This window comes from Phodopus roborovskii, unplaced genomic scaffold (genome assembly GCF_943737965.1).
Source record: "Phodopus roborovskii unplaced genomic scaffold, PHOROB, whole genome shotgun sequence".
In the NCBI taxonomy this organism is placed as follows: Eukaryota; Metazoa; Chordata; class Mammalia; order Rodentia; family Cricetidae; genus Phodopus; species Phodopus roborovskii.
This window is the reverse complement of record NW_026126480.1, coordinates 42066332-42081909: the sequence shown is the minus strand read 5'-3', so window position 1 is coordinate 42081909 and position 15578 is coordinate 42066332. Positions and strand designations below refer to the sequence as shown.

Here is a 15578-nt window from a genome sequence, read left to right as displayed (position 1 = left end):
CACACACACACACACACACACACACACACACACGCGCACACACACGCACATACACCCCTGAATAGTAGCTGCATGTTCCGCCACATTCACTAAGCCCAGACTCCCAGTCTGTTGTCCCTTCATTCTGTGCCTTTCAGAATGTGACCACTTCCAGCTGGAATGTCTTTGATATCTTCTTTTCTCCACATTTATTCAAAGATAACTAGTTCTTTCCCAGTCCCCTGGGTACCACTTCCTGGACTAGCTGCAGGCTTGGAAGCAGTTCCCTGACTCCAGGCAGAGCTCTAGGTGTGTCTCATACAGCTGTGACACTCCAAATCTATTCTCCCCAGATGGGGAAGCTCATGTTCTGCCTTACCTCCAGGCTCCAGCACAAAATTAGCAGCTAAATGAGAGTGTTATGTAGGTATCACTAATAGCAGCAAAGCAAATGGGAACTGGCAACATCAGCTCCTGGCACAGTTAAGATGCTTTTCATTGTCTGGTGTCGAGGGGAAGAGAATGCCTTGTTAGGTCAACTAATCTAATAAGCAGAGGAAAGGAATGTTCTCATGAAATTACGCATCTACCTTCTGCTCCCATTTGCTGATGGAGAGCCATCTAATTTGATTTTCTCTTTGGGTAAAAATACAAGATTGTTGCTGTCATATTTCCAATACACCCATTGTCCATCTGCCCCTCTCTGTTTTCTCCAGGGGCTTCTGACTTCCAGCCACTTTTAAATTAGATATACATCTTAGAACGCTCCGATCTAGCACCTGCTTGATTTCATCAAACGAACTGAGGAGGGAGGTGGGGTGTGAGTCGCCCAGGAGGAAGGAGAGAGTCCTGGACGTGAAGAGAGGGCTCTGCTGAGCTGTCCTCAGATTGACTCTTGCATCTGTGCATCTATTTACCCCTTACTGCACTCAGGGTGCTTTTCTCCACTGTCTCACATGGTACCTGCCAGAAGTGCTCAGCAGATAAAACCTGGCCAGCTTAGAAGAACTGGTGATGCTACAATGACCCCAGGGGGCACAAAAGCACTAACTGCAGGGATCAGCTAAGAGCACTTGCTGTTCCTGCAGGGTTCAGGTCTTGGCCCCCACATGTTGTCTTACAACCAGCCATTGTTCCACCTCTGGGGGGGGGGAATCTGATGGCATCTTCTAACATCTGCAGACATGTAACATGGTAAATAAAAGACCCAGAGACTAATATGGGGTCCAAGCTTCAAGCCGAAAATCAGAAAAGAAAAGCAGCCAGCCAAGACTTCACTGCTCCTCACATTCACTCAGACTGCTATGCTGTGGCTAGAAACTAACTCTCTGAGTGCGGCCCTATCCTCAGTGTGGCTGGAGAATGAATGCCAGCTCTGAGACCCTGTTCCTGTCTTAAATACCTCTTGTGAGTCCTGGGATTAAAGGAGTGTGATCCCAAGTGCTGAGATCATCTGTGTGAACTGTTTCTCTTTAGGACTGGATCAATTTCATGTAGCTCTGTGTGGCCTTGAACTAACAGAGATCGGTCTACCTCTTAATCCTGAGTCTTGGAATTAAAGGTGTGTGCCTGGGTTCTAGGGCTCATGGCTGACTTCGCTTTCTGAGTCCTCAGGCAAGCTTTTATAAATCATAGATAATATATCGCCACACAGGCATACATGTGATGCACAGGCATACATGCAAGAAAATCACTCATACACATAAAATAAAAATAAATAACCTTTTCTTAAAGTACAAACTTGGGTGTGACTTTACACAGGTCACCTGAACTCCCTTGTAGCCCTGGTTTTGAGAGCTTTTGTTTGCTTTGTTTTATTTTTAAATTGATTTAAAAGAAAGGAAGGAAGGAAGAAAACAGTGTCTAGAGCTTGATGACACATGTCTATTCTCTCAGAGATCTGGGGTTCAAAGCCAGGCTGGACCTCTCTCAAGAGACAGAACAAAAAAAGGAACAAAAATAATAGCAGACACTCCCTACAGCTAGCTACTATAAAAGTTTAAATGAGATGGCCCAGACAGAGTGGATGCCTGGCTCAAAGGAAGGGCTCAACAGATGGAGACTGCTACAGAAAACCACAATCAAAATGCAGAGTCGTGGAGCCCAGCCCAATCCAATGTATACATCTACAAAATACTCCCAGACCTAAGGCTTAGGCAACTTTGTGGAAGAGACTGTAAGATCCAGAAGGATTGTAAGATCCAGAAACGATCAGGGAGTTTGCTGTAAGACTGTGTCTCCTAGCAATGTCAGAGGCTACCCCTATGAAGTCTCACCAGCATGACTGCTCAACATGAGCTGGACAAGGATGGACAGCAGGGAACATACCAAAGAGGAGGCGGGAAGAGAAATGTGGTCTCAATGCTACACAGGGAGACTGTGTAGTGACTGAGAAAAGCTAGGAGCAGGAGAGGTGGTCCTCCCCAGGGACGAGCACAACAGATGGCTGTCCAAGGCCAAACAACCAGGCCTGAGGACATACACACAAGTAACATCATATGGAATGAACAGGTCATATACATATGTGCATGCAATAACAATTAGTGAAAAACAGAGACCACGGATTTGAAGGAGAGTGGGGTGGTTATATAAGAGGGTTTGGGGGAAGGAAAGGGAAGTGTTATAATTAAATTATAATCTCAAAAAAAAAAAATTAAAAAAGGAAGTGCTGGGCAAAATTTTACTAGCTTGGGAAGGAGAAGGCTGTGAGCTGTGTGGGCGGTCCCCACCATTGGAAACTCAATGGGGAATGAGCATCCCCTATGGCTTACATTCTTGAGAGCAAAGAGAGGCAAAGCATAAACAGATAAAATAAACCACAGAGGAATGCTATCCAGGAAACCAAAGGGCTCTGCAGTGGGTAGCGGGTGAAGGGGCTGCTTCAGATTCCACATCAGAGGAGAGACCCCCTGGGAAGACAGCGTTTACACTAGGAAGGGTGAGAAGAAGTCAGCCCCATGACTTACCATGCAAAGAACACCCCAGACACAGGATATGATAAATGCAAAAGCCCTTGATGGAATGTTCTAGAACCATCCAGGGACTAGTGTTGGCCAGAAGAAGTGTGAACCAGAGGAGAAAGTACTCCTGGTAGATAGAAAGCAGAGTGGACTCAGGAGTGCCACAGCTGCCTAGGCCACCCGCCCCAGGGCCTGCTCAGAGACACGTGACAGGAAGGAGCAGGCATGACACTTCAGAACTCTCTAGTGCCCTAGGCATGAATGTGCCTGTATTTTCTCTCATCTGAAAGACAACTAAAACTTCCAAATACCTCTCATGGAGGCTTCATAGTCTCCCATCCCACCTGCCAGCCGGCTCTCTTCCTACTCCCATTTACTCTGCTCTGGACATGCTAACAAGGCTGTCAGGCCTCTGGGAATGGGCCTGTCCAGGGTGCCTGTGCAGCTGCAGAGAGAAGAGAACTTTAGGGAGGGCTATTGAGACCCCACTGTCACCAGGGAAGTCCTCCCAAATGTGTCTTTTAACACTCTGGAAGTGAACAGACTTCAGAGAACTCAGGAGAACCCATGTGTGGTTGTCAACTCTCTGTGGATTGTATTTTGGTTTTCCCTTGTAAAACACTCATGGATAAGTACATCATAGCTCAGACCCACTGCAGTGGCCCAGCTGACTTAAAATAGGCATGTATGTTTCTGGAAATCCATGTAAAACAAGGATATTGCCCTCCATTCTGAACTTGGCTGGAAGAGCATTAAGGCAATCTGACTTTGAAAAGAAGGTCCTCTCCTCTATTACATACCAGAATTCCATCTCCCTGCTCTGAGGTACTTACCCTGATGCTGGCTGCAAGCTCAGATGGAGTCAGCTCAAGGCAAAGAGGGACTTATTGGAGAGAAACAATACGCTCAAGCAGCTGGACGTTGCTCCTCTCCCCTTCATCATTGCAGGATAACAGGTATATCTACTTCCAGCATCCCCTCCAAGTGATCACCAGACTGCAGGCCACTCTGCAGCCCTGAGTCTTAAGAAAGTGAGGAAAAGCCACTTCTCCAGAAGTTCTATCACCCCACTTCCTGCAAGGGAGATCTGTGATTGGCTGCGCTTGGGTCACATGTTTGTCTCTTGCCCCTACCCAGGAGAACTGGTGGTAAGAAGAGCAACAATGCCACCCCCTCCACTGCACCTCTGGTGACTCAGAATTTGAAACCACTCTGGATTCTACTGGCCCAACAGATGAAATCAGATTCTGTTCATGGCCCTTTCTTGCCCTGTACAACCTGGCTTCCTGATTCCACATCTTCAGGGAGCCTGTCGTGGCCATCTTCAGCCTGGGAATTCCTCTGCCCCTACCCACTCTGATGTCCTTCCAACATTCTCCTCTGTTACTGCACAGCGGTGTCCAGCTCCCTCTGCAATGCCATCTTGATGCTCTACCTAGTGTGCACTGGTTCACCGGAATACAGCTCTCCTACTCTGAGACAGTACCCTCTGTCACCCTACCAGGCTATAGCACCCTCAGGAGCAGAGACTGGCCTATTATCTTTGTGGTCCAGCAGCTGAAAACAGTACATGGCAGGTGTATAGGAAATGTTTCCTGCATCGCATTGAGCAGAATGAAATAGACCACATCATCTCAGGCTTCAAAGCCATTTAAAAACACCTGGCCTGAGCTCTGGTCTCCGTGAAGACCCAGCAACTGTAGTAGCTTTAGTTGGGACACAAGAGGCTTGCCTGGATTTAGTTTATCTTGAAAATTCAGGATTTCCAGATATTCAAATAATTTTCCTTTTTTTGTTCACACCTATATCACTTTCAACATTTCATCATTGTTTTAACCTCTCCTGTGACATTTCTTTATCGATCGCTAGGTTCTCTCATCTATAAGGAAGACAACTATGGCCCCCAAACTGTTTTCCCAGCAGGGGCTTTGCCACTGATTCTACTTTGTGGAGCAATGTGACATCTGGGGATGGGTTTCCCCAGCTTGGAAATTGTACAACTGTATGAAAGAGTGGGGCGCAGAGGGGGAGGGGAGTGGCTGATGGTGCGGGGAAGGGATGGTATGTGTGGGTGCATGGTGTGGGGGGGCATGCATCCAGCTACATGGCAGATGCTAAACTGTGCATCTGAGAGGAATGAGATCAGAGGAGTGAAGGGGACCCCACAGGTACCACAGGTACCGGATGGTCAACTCTTCAAAACATGCATTGCAGACTGTCCCCTACTTGGATCCCCTCCAAAATCTCCCTGAAATCTGAAGAGGTGAAGCCCATTGGGAGCGTCACTGGGTTGTCTCATGCAGTGCCACACTCATCTCTTCATGTCATTTCTGTTTCCACAGGGGGCTCATTGCCAATGGCTTCATGGAGACCCATTATCTGCAGGATGGTACTGACGTCTCCCTCACTCGAAATTACACGGTAATTCCTGCATGCTCAGTCCAATGGAACTCTGTAGTTGGAATCTTTGCTGATACTTTGAGGCTGGTTTTCTTTCTTTCTTCTGAGCTAATCACATCTCCAAATTCTTAATTTAGTCACTAAGAATCCCTGGAGAGCCCAGGCTCACACCTCAAATTCCAGTTCTCAGAAAGCTGAGGCAGGAGGATCACTGAGGGTTAGAATCTCGTGTGGGTTATGGAATGAATTCCAGGACAGCCTGGGCTACAAAAGGTGGCCTTTCCCCAAACAAAAACAAAAACAGATTCCCTAGGAAGCTTTTTAGCCAGATGTGATGACCATGAATTTTAATCCCGGCACTTTGGTAGACAAATGCACATGAATCTCTGTGAGTTCGAGACCAGCCTGCTCCATATATCTAGGGCTGCATAGTGAGTCTGTGCCTAAATGGGAAGAGGAGTAAGAAAGAAAACAAGAGGAGAAGGGGAGGATGAAGAGGAGGCAGAGGTTGTTTTTATTTATCAGAAAGCTTGACCAGGGTTAAAAAAGGTTAAAAAGCCATCCTGAATGGTTGAGTTTTGCTGTGTTACACTTTGCAACATTTGCAAAGAAATATAAAGGACAAGTAACTATGCTGAACCTACCTCAAACAAGTGAATAATGTTTTCCTCTGTTGAGTTAACAACAATATGACATTTGTCCCCTTCTAGTTTAGAGTGTGTCTGTAGAGTGGCATGTGGTAGTCAGGGGAAAATTTATAGTTATCAGCTCTATTCTATCATTTGGGTCCTGGGACTTGAACTCATGTCATCAGACTTGGCAGAAAGCACTTTTGCCCACTGAGCCATCTCAGGAGACTGTTCTTTGAGCTTTTATATGTAGCTTTGACCCATGTTCCTTTCTGTTCCCCTTTGGCACACATTGCACATCTGTGTGCACACACAGCCATGTGTGTGTGTATTCCATGAGATTCTAAGAGCAGAGGACAAAGTTGATGCCCTATGAGGGAAGAATGGGCTCCCTGGTATAAGAACTATGTGTACGTAAGTTTGGTTTTCAAAAGCAAGCCAGTGGAGTAGCTCTTTCCCCTAAGACCTCTTCACTCTCAGTGTTAGGCCTGTACCATTGGCCTCACACCACTTAGGAGTGGCTACTTCATGATGTGGGAACATAGTTCTACCATACCTCTCCCAGCCTGAGAAAACACAGAAATCCAAAACAAAATATAAGTACCTCCAGGTTTTTGTGACAATCTCAAGATTAAAAATGATTCATAAAAATCAATCCAAGGGTCATTAGCTGGGTGTAGTGGCTCATATCTGTAATCCAAGCACTTGGGACACAAGAGAATGACAGCAAGTCTAAAGCCAACCTGGGCTATACAGGGAGTTCCAGACTAGCCCAGGCTGTAGTGAGACCCTCTCTAAAATTAACAAAATGATATGTGGGGTTAGAGATAGCTAGAGCTTTCGCTACTAAGTTTGGGTCATGAGACACCAAAGACTACTCAAGATCCAGAGTGAGGAAGGGGAGAGATAGGGTGAGTGAATATAAATGAGAATGGGATAAATATAAAAGCCAGGTGCTAGAGGCAGAGAAAAGATTGGGAGGTCTGCAATTAGAAACTCCTAAGAGTTGGTGTCCCTAAGAAACAGAAAAGAATTGTCTGCCACGTGTCATGAACTGAAAGATTTCTCTCTCTCTGTCTCTCTCTCTGTTTATCTCTCTCCCTCTCTCTCTCCCTCTCTCTCTCTCTCTCTCTCTCTCTCTCACACACACACACACACACACACACACAAAGAAAGAAAGAAAGAAAGAAAGAAAGAAAGAAAGAAAGAAAGAAAGAAAGAAAGAAAGATTGGGCCCCACACAGCCTTTCCCATGTGTTATGTGCATTGAAGATGTGTTGGCCCATGCCCAGACTCTGAATGTCAACATAAGGCTGGAGTTACCAGTCAAGGCACTGACCTCAAAGCTATCCCCAAACCAGGTAAGTCTGCTGGAGCCCAGGCTAGGGCCCCTGCTAAAGTGTTCCATGGGGAAGCTTCTGTAGCACACGTGTATAAGATGACCATGCAAAGAGAAAAGAGGGTAATAAACATACTAAAGCTGCTCCTTTAGGCAAAAATCACAAGCCAGACAATGAACAAAGACACTGTGGAGGAGCTCCCCTGGACAGAAGGAGAGAGAGAAAAAATTAGCCCTTCCCAAAACAGAGACAGAAAAAAAAAAGCCAGAGGAGAAAAAAATTAAGAACAAAATAGATCGAATGGAAATTCCAGTGAAATCCATTTGTCAATGTGGAGAAGAAGCAGTGATCAGATTGTAACAGTGGGGTTCCTAGGTTGAAGAAAGATATAAATCTTGACAAAAATCTACCAGTCCCAGGAAAAAGAACAGAAATATTCCAGGGTGACTTATAGAGAACCTTCAGGACATCAAAGAGGATGTCTTAAAACTGCCTGAGACAAAGGAGTTTGTGGCAAATGAAGACAACTGAAGCAACAATAGATTCCTCATCAGCAACAAGGGAGTTAAAACTGCAAGGAGAGGAGCAGTAATTGTCACCCCCAACTCTATGCTGAAATGGCCTTACAAAGCTAAGAAGGCAGTAGCCATGCTTACACAACAATACAAGAACTTACTGCTCCCACAGCCTAACAAAAGCTACCCAGGCAAAGAAGAGCTCAGCAAGAAGGAAAATGAATACAAGGGTAGGATGTCAGAGGCAACAGCAAGCAAAACAATTGCATCAAGCAAATCTCCTTAAAATAATAGCTGTAACAGGACTGACTATGTTTGGATGTTCTCAAACAAGACAGAGAGAGAGAGACTTGAAACAGTTTAAGAGTTTGTCCTGCATTAAGAATAATAGACATGCTGATTAACTTTGATAAGTAAAATATGAGGCACCTGACCATTTTCAGCATAAACATCCAAAGACCAGAAAAACAGAGCTCATGCTTCCAAATAAGAGGCTGTTCATGGAAATTGTGTTTCAATCCAGTACAGGGCAGGATGAAGGGAAAGGGCTGAAAAAGAGAGTAACAATGAAACAGAAAGGAATAAGACCAAAATAAGAATGTCCTAAATAAGTTGAATAAACTTGTCAAGGCCCATACCCCCATATATATAGAAGGAAAGAAGTAAAGCAAAAATGGGCAGATAAAACTGAATTAATTAATCAGTCAGTAAGTAAAGCTGCTGTAGTTGTACTGACTTCAGACAGGCTAGTCAAATAGAAAGAGAGAAAGGAAGGCGGGTGAGAGAGGTATCAGTGACAACGCAGCCTTTATATAATGATAAAAAGAAAGCAAGTGTCAAGTGGGTGGAGAGCCTGTGGGACAGCTCCGTTGAGTAAAGGGCTCTGGGGTCAAGATTAATCATGTCTTCATTTTGATTCATAGAGTCATAAAGTGGGAGGAAAGAACTGCTTCCCTCAGGCAGACCTCTACTCCACATACATGTGGTACATGGGCCTGTGTACATCACACCCATATGTGCACACACATACACCATGCAAAAATGCACACACACCACACACATGTACAAACATGCTGCTCACATGTGCACACACATGCACACACGTGCATACACACAAATATTAAAAAGCAAATGCCTATTGAAAAAAGTTGTCCAACTGCTTATACTAGCAAGGTATTCTCAAAATGTATAAAAAAATTGATAAACACTATGACTTTTAAATCTATGGATTCATCTACAGCTGATGCTTTAGCCCATCTCCTATTTACCAGATTTCTTAGAAATCTAAAACCATCCATCCAAAATCAGGGCTGAGAGGTCTCATCCTTCTTTTACCTCTTAGTTTGATCATTTTAAAACAGCCCCCCAAACTTCACAACTTCTCCCCAAGAGGAAATTGTCCAGAAATGAAATTGACATAACTTAATTCACCAAGCAAGACCCTAAAAATCTCCAGGACCACCCACAGCCAGGAGAGGGGATATGTCTGTGCTGGGAACGAGGATTTGGAAAATGAGCAGAAAGTAATGAAAAGGAGCACATGTGCGCATGTGCATGCGCGCGCACACACACACACACACACACACACACACACACACACACACACACAGTTTAATAGGAATCTGTCCATTTGAAGAAAATAAAGTAAAACATTAACAAGATGAGAGAAAACACTGAAGATGCAAGTTTTCGATCACAGTAAAGCTGTGAACAATCCTGACCATTATCTTAAAAATTCAAATTCGTGGGATCTGGAGAAGTGGCTCAGTGGCCAAGAGTGGCTGTTGGTCTTGCAGAGGAACCAGGTTCTATTCCCATTACCCATACAATGGTTACAATGGCTAACAACCATCTGTAACTCTAGTGGTGGCTCTGACGCCCCCTTCTGGCCTCTGCAGTCATTGCAAGCATAGTGTGCACAGACATAAGCAATATACATAAAAAGTTAAAAGAATGAAAAATGCAAATTATTAACATACCAAAGGTAAAATAAAAATTAAAATGCATGCAAAAATCGACTCAAGAATGATACTTTGAGACCCTGTCTCAAAACATCCAAGACTTTTTTAAGTCTACCCATAAAAGTGTCATCAAGCCCAAATGATTTTGATAAGTGAGTTCTGCATATCTATAAGGGATAAACAGTCCTGAGAATATTAGACGATTTAGACAAGAAATGTTACCAAACTATGAAAAAGGCACTTTTGCAGTGTGACTCATAGTGTTTATTAGGAAACTGAAGTAAATAACCTAATTAAGTTACATCTAACTCCTACCTAGCACACAGTTTTCAACCTCCTCTTGAGGATAGCTCAATATTTATAACTCTAATAGTGTAGTTTATTACATTAGTAGACTCAGATTAAGAGTACTATTTTTCTCTACTTTCTCTATTAATAAGGATGGAACAGCTTGAATGGGTGGGAATGTTTCTGATAATCTCCATTGCTCCCATTGAACCTTACATGGCCCGCCTGATCAATGCAACATCTCCATCCACAAGTCACTCATCCTCCCATTCATTGGATTGGGGTTGAATACTGTTGAATAAAATATGCTCATCGGCATGTAAGCACTACCCATTGCTATATTAGTTTAGCCAGCAGAATTAGACTAAAGCATGTTAGCAAGCTTTATTTACCAGATTTACTTCCACAAATTAAACTAAAATGGGGGGGCATTTAAAAATAAAAACACATGCAAATGAGACTTTGGATGTATTTGTGACAATAAAGGGTATTACAAACACTATTTGACATTAGCTTTTGAAGGCTGGTTCAGTAAAGGGGAGATATTTGATATGTCTTCACAGATGGGCACAGACCAGCAGGGATGTGTGAATGTTTTAGTAATGAAGAGTTGAGAACTTGAGCATTGAAAGTTTGGGAGTTATAGAAGATGCACATATGATCCAGGTCTGTGTCTTCCAAAGGGACTTGGAGATGAAAAAAGAAATACTGGTAGATGAAAACTAAGACCTGGTCGGAGTAGGAGATTGCCACTGATGGAGGTTTTGCTGATAGGAACTGGCATGTAATGGAGAAAGGGACAGATAATGGAGCAGCCAAAGGATATTTGATGAGGGGAATTCTCTGCAATGGGGCTTCCCTTCCCACCGGGGGGGGGGCCCCCCCCCCCCCCCGGGCGGGGGGGGGGGGGGGCCCCCCCGCCGGGGGCGGCGCTCGTGGCCGTGCGGGGCCCCGGGCCCACGTGGTCACTGACAGACAATGGGGTGGGTCCTCCTTGCCACCACTAAGAGCAGTTACTGGTTAGAAGGAAGAGTCAGGGAAAGCAACAAGCTCCAAACATATCTGCATTGCATCTGAATGGGGCAGTAGGCTAAGGACTCAGTGGACACGTGAACATAGATAGGTACAACAGCAGAAAGATCAGAGGTAGGACCTGAGGGTTAGCTTCATATAGAAGCATGGTGCTTGTGTTTGCAGTGAGCTAGCTAAGTCTACCATCTATATAAATCTATCTCTCTCTTATTTAAAATATGTTTCAGACATCCCTGAGCTATTTCCACAATATAAGCTTTTATCCCAAAAGAGAAACAGCAAAGGAGGAGCCTGGAAAGGCTGTCCTTCAACTTCACAATGATAAAGGATGCGCTTTCAATGTGCATTGATCTAGGGTATGTAGGGTGTATGTCCAGTTTATGCTCCGTTTCCATCTCCCTTACTAATCCCTCACACAGACATGCACACTAGGAAGGAAGCATAGGCAAGAGTAAGGGGAAAATGTACAAATCTTGGACCATATACTAGAGGGTCCAACAGCTGCCAACTCTGGCTTAGACTTGGATGGCAAAGCTAAAGGTCACAAATCCAGACCTCCTACAAAACAGCTGGGGTGGAAGGTTCCATACTTCAATACCCATCCCCTCCATGGGGCCCTGTGCATCTCTGCATTTCTATTGGTGGGTTTGCCCCTTTCCTTCTCATTTTCCCAGGAGGTGATAGGGAGGAATGATCCTTCCCTAGGAGGAGTCCAAAGGCTAGAAAGGGATGAGAGTGTAGAAATTACTAGATGCTTCCCTTCTGTGACCAATGCCCCTCTATAACAGTCCAAAAGCCTTTTTCAAACGCTGGTGCTTCAGTTTAATCTTCAGCTGCCTGGGTGACTCTTTCTTTAATAAAGCAACTAAAACTGGGTCACCCACCTCTCTTAGGCCCCCAGAAACAATAGCACTTTCATTTTCCTAATTAGAAAAGAAGGCTATCTGTTTTCACCCATCAGTCGCCTCCCCGGGTTACTTTACGTACTCACTACATTTCTCCACCATGACCAAATATCTGATGAGGAATAAGGAAGGATGGATTTGTTTGGCTCATGGTTTACAGATACGGTCCACCATGACCCAGAGACAACACCAGGAATGTGATGAGGGCATGTGACTAAAACCCCGCACCTTACTACATCTTCACAGAATGGGAAGCAGTAGGAAAGATCTTGCAGAAGTGGGGCCTGGCCATCCTCTAAGACAAACCCTCTAGTGACTTACTTCCTCCAGCTAGGGCCCACCTCCTAAAGGTTCCACAGCCTTCCTGAAAAAGCATCACCAGCTGGAGTATGATCAAACATATGTGGGGAGGGTTCCATTCAAATGCTTGCACTCTGATCATGCCAGCCAAAGCACGGCCCATGCTATGGAGCCAAAGAGCTCTTCCCTGTATAGAGCCCCAACCTGGCAGCTTGGCCTTGTATGGTTATTGGTAAGATACAGCCTTGGGAGTTTGATTCTTGTTGACTCAGACAGGAAAACAAAGGGAAATTCGCTGACTCGTCTCCTGGCTCCTTATAATCAGCCCTCAATGGGTCAGCCTGAATTTAAACGTCCATGTGCAGTGAGAACCACTTGGCTGGGGGTGCTTTTGTTGTTTTTAATATAACAACAATTAGGGTAAGCTGACTGACTCAGAGCAGTGGCTGAGTTTAACTCTGGAATCAATCTCCTATGTCTCCTCTCCATGATGAAATATTTGACTTTGTTCTTTGCTGACTACATCTAAGGGAGAATTATCTTTTATGCTGTCACTTCTAATAAGGCCTGTGGGTGACCATAGGCATGCCGTGTGGGCTAGTCACATTCCCTTGGAAGCCCTGGGGAGATTGGAGTAGCTGGCCAGTGCTCCCAGTGCCTGCCATGTTTGGTAGAAATGCATATCTGTTGCACACATGTTGACTGGACAACTACCAGAGTCATGCACTGTGCCCACCACTGAGAATACAACAGAAATTAACTACAGGTGAGGATACCTACCAGAAAGAAAAGAGGAGACTGGCATGGGTCCAACAACCATATCTGAGTATACTAAAGGGAAGGCCAAGAGGGCCTGATCTGGTCTGAGGAGTCTAGGAAGGCTGCATGGAGGAAAGAACACCTGGACCAAAATTAGAAGCTGGAGCAGGCACATTCCCAGGGTTAGGAGGAGAACATCCCAGGGCACTGCCACCGAGTTTTCCTAGGGATGGGATAAGTGCAGAAAGTGACAAAGTTCAGAGTGACTTGGAAACCTATGTTGTGATAGAAGAATGTTGGAAGCCATTGAAATGTCCCTTTAAGGTGTGTCGTGGGCATGTTGGGAGCTCTGGGGACATGGGAGAGGCTATGGTCAGACAAGGCAAGTGGTCCTGCTGGACAAGCTGGAAGTCAGGTAGATTGTTTCTGCTGAAAAGGACAGGTATATAGAGACAGAGAGAAGGCAAGATGTTTCAACATTCATATGAGGACTACTCAAAAAGATGCTGTGCCGAATGTGTTCTTAAGGGGAAAACCTGTAGAAGTCCTTGATGAGAATCATCAGGTGGGGGCAGCCAATGTTAGCTTAGGCTGGACCATCAAGGAATTGATGGAATGAAATATTTTGATCAAAAGCAGTGCTTGGGAGGCATTCTGTCCATTTCCATGGCAACTGTTTCCTGTGACACACAAGTGGAGTCTTCAGCATTTGGTTTGGATTAGTATATTGGGACAATGGGACCTAGGGAATCGTCCACAATCCACTGTAGCTAGAGGGCATTTGAGAAGAAAGGATAATGCTTCAGGAGAGAGGAAAGTCAGACAGTTTCCACAGGTCATACATGCACCAGAGTGAGCAAACACATCATTGTTACGTTATAGACAGGTAGGTGTAGGTCATCTGCTACAGCCTGCGCTCCACACATGGCTATCTTCGAAATGTTCGGTTGCCCTAATCTCTGGCAGCTGTTCTGTTTTCTCCCTAATGGAAGTCTTTAGCACTAACCTATCGGCCAATCTCATCAACAAAGTACAACGCCAGAAATGAGTACAGAGTGAGAAGGCCCCCAAGTGTGTAGCTGTGAGGCTGTGAGGCCCATCCTAGCTTAGCTCAGTGAGGTTTCAGCATGCTGGTGATTTTGCAGAATGGAAGGGGACAGTCCTGTCCTGAGGAAGCATACAGGCTGACCACAAGTGACAAAATATGCCTAGGACAAGGACATTGTATGCTAATTAATGGAATTAGCAAGGCCATGTACAGGCTGCAGTAGCCTTCCTACTCTGAAGGTATCGACATTAGGGGGAAGTCCTGGATATGGGCCTGCAGACACAGTAGCTGTGGCCTTAGGAGAGCCATGGTGTCACTCTGACTGGGTTGAAATTTCAGCTTGGCTGGAGTGCCATGCACTCCACATGCAGTGTGGGAGTGAAGCAGCAGACATCAAGCCTACACATAGTCAGGCTTTTGGGAATGTCAGCCAGCCACCATGGTGATAGTCACCTACAACAGTCCTTTGCCATGCTGTGCACTGGATCCCTTATGAAATCTTTCTTATTAGATCTTGTGGTGGTTTGAAGGAAAATTTCCCCAAAGGGAGTGGAACTATTAGGAGGTGGGGTGATGGGGGAATGTCCTTCTGTACACTGTGAATGTTTCTCTAATTGGTTGATGAATAAAGCTATTATGGCCAATAGACAGGCAGGATGTAGCCAGGCAGGAAGTGCAGGTCGGGCTACCAGACTAGGAGAATTCTGGGAATAGGAACACAAAGAGTGAGACGCGGGAGAGACACCATGTAGCTGTGGAGGAAGAAAGAGGCCCGGGCATCACCAGTAAGCCAAAACCACAAGGAAATACGCAGATTAATAGAAATGGGTTGGTAATTAAGAGAGAGCTAGCCAATAAGAAGCCTGAGCCATTAGCCAAACAGTTTATAACTAATATAAGCCTCTGTGTGTTTATTTGGGACTAAACGGCTGCATGACCAGATAGGAGAGAAACTTCTGTCTACAGTGTGGCCTTGTTGGAGGAAGTCTACCCACTGTGGAAGTAGACTTTGAGATCTTATAGATATTCAAGCCATGCCATAAGTCAGACCAGTTCCTGTTGCCTGCCAATCAAGATGTAGGACTCTTAGCTCTAGCAGTATGTCTGCCCACAGTCTGCCATGCTTCCCACCATGATGATAATAAACTGAACTGTAAGCCAGCCCATTAAATGTTTTTTTTTCTTTTATAAGAGTTGCTGTGGTCATTGTGTCTCTTCACAGCAATAAAAACCCTAACTAAGACAGATCTTGTGGGTAGATGAGAGAATGGACTACAACTAGAGTAAGCATTTGAATGCTTCGGTAACTCGATTCTTGAGGCTTGTGAGTGTCCATCCAAAACAGCTGGCCCTGAATGTCTTCTAACTCTGCCTACCCTCATACCAATTCCCTCCTGGTATCTATACAAAACCCCTCACCACACTTCTATGGAGATATGGAGCTGGACCTTAGAAAGGGATG

General features: G+C 45.0%; 1 protein-coding gene across 1 annotated transcript in view; it reads left to right on the top strand.

Annotated features, from left to right (window-relative positions):
• The window catches only part of Adam12 (ADAM metallopeptidase domain 12), a 293978-nt gene that overhangs the window by 178858 nt on the left and 99542 nt on the right, over window positions 1-15578 (top strand). The window contains exon 4 of the mRNA XM_051193213.1: window positions 5282-5360. Coding sequence (XP_051049170.1) covers window positions 5282-5360 — 79 coding nt within the window. The remainder of the gene's footprint in view (window positions 1-5281; window positions 5361-15578) is intronic.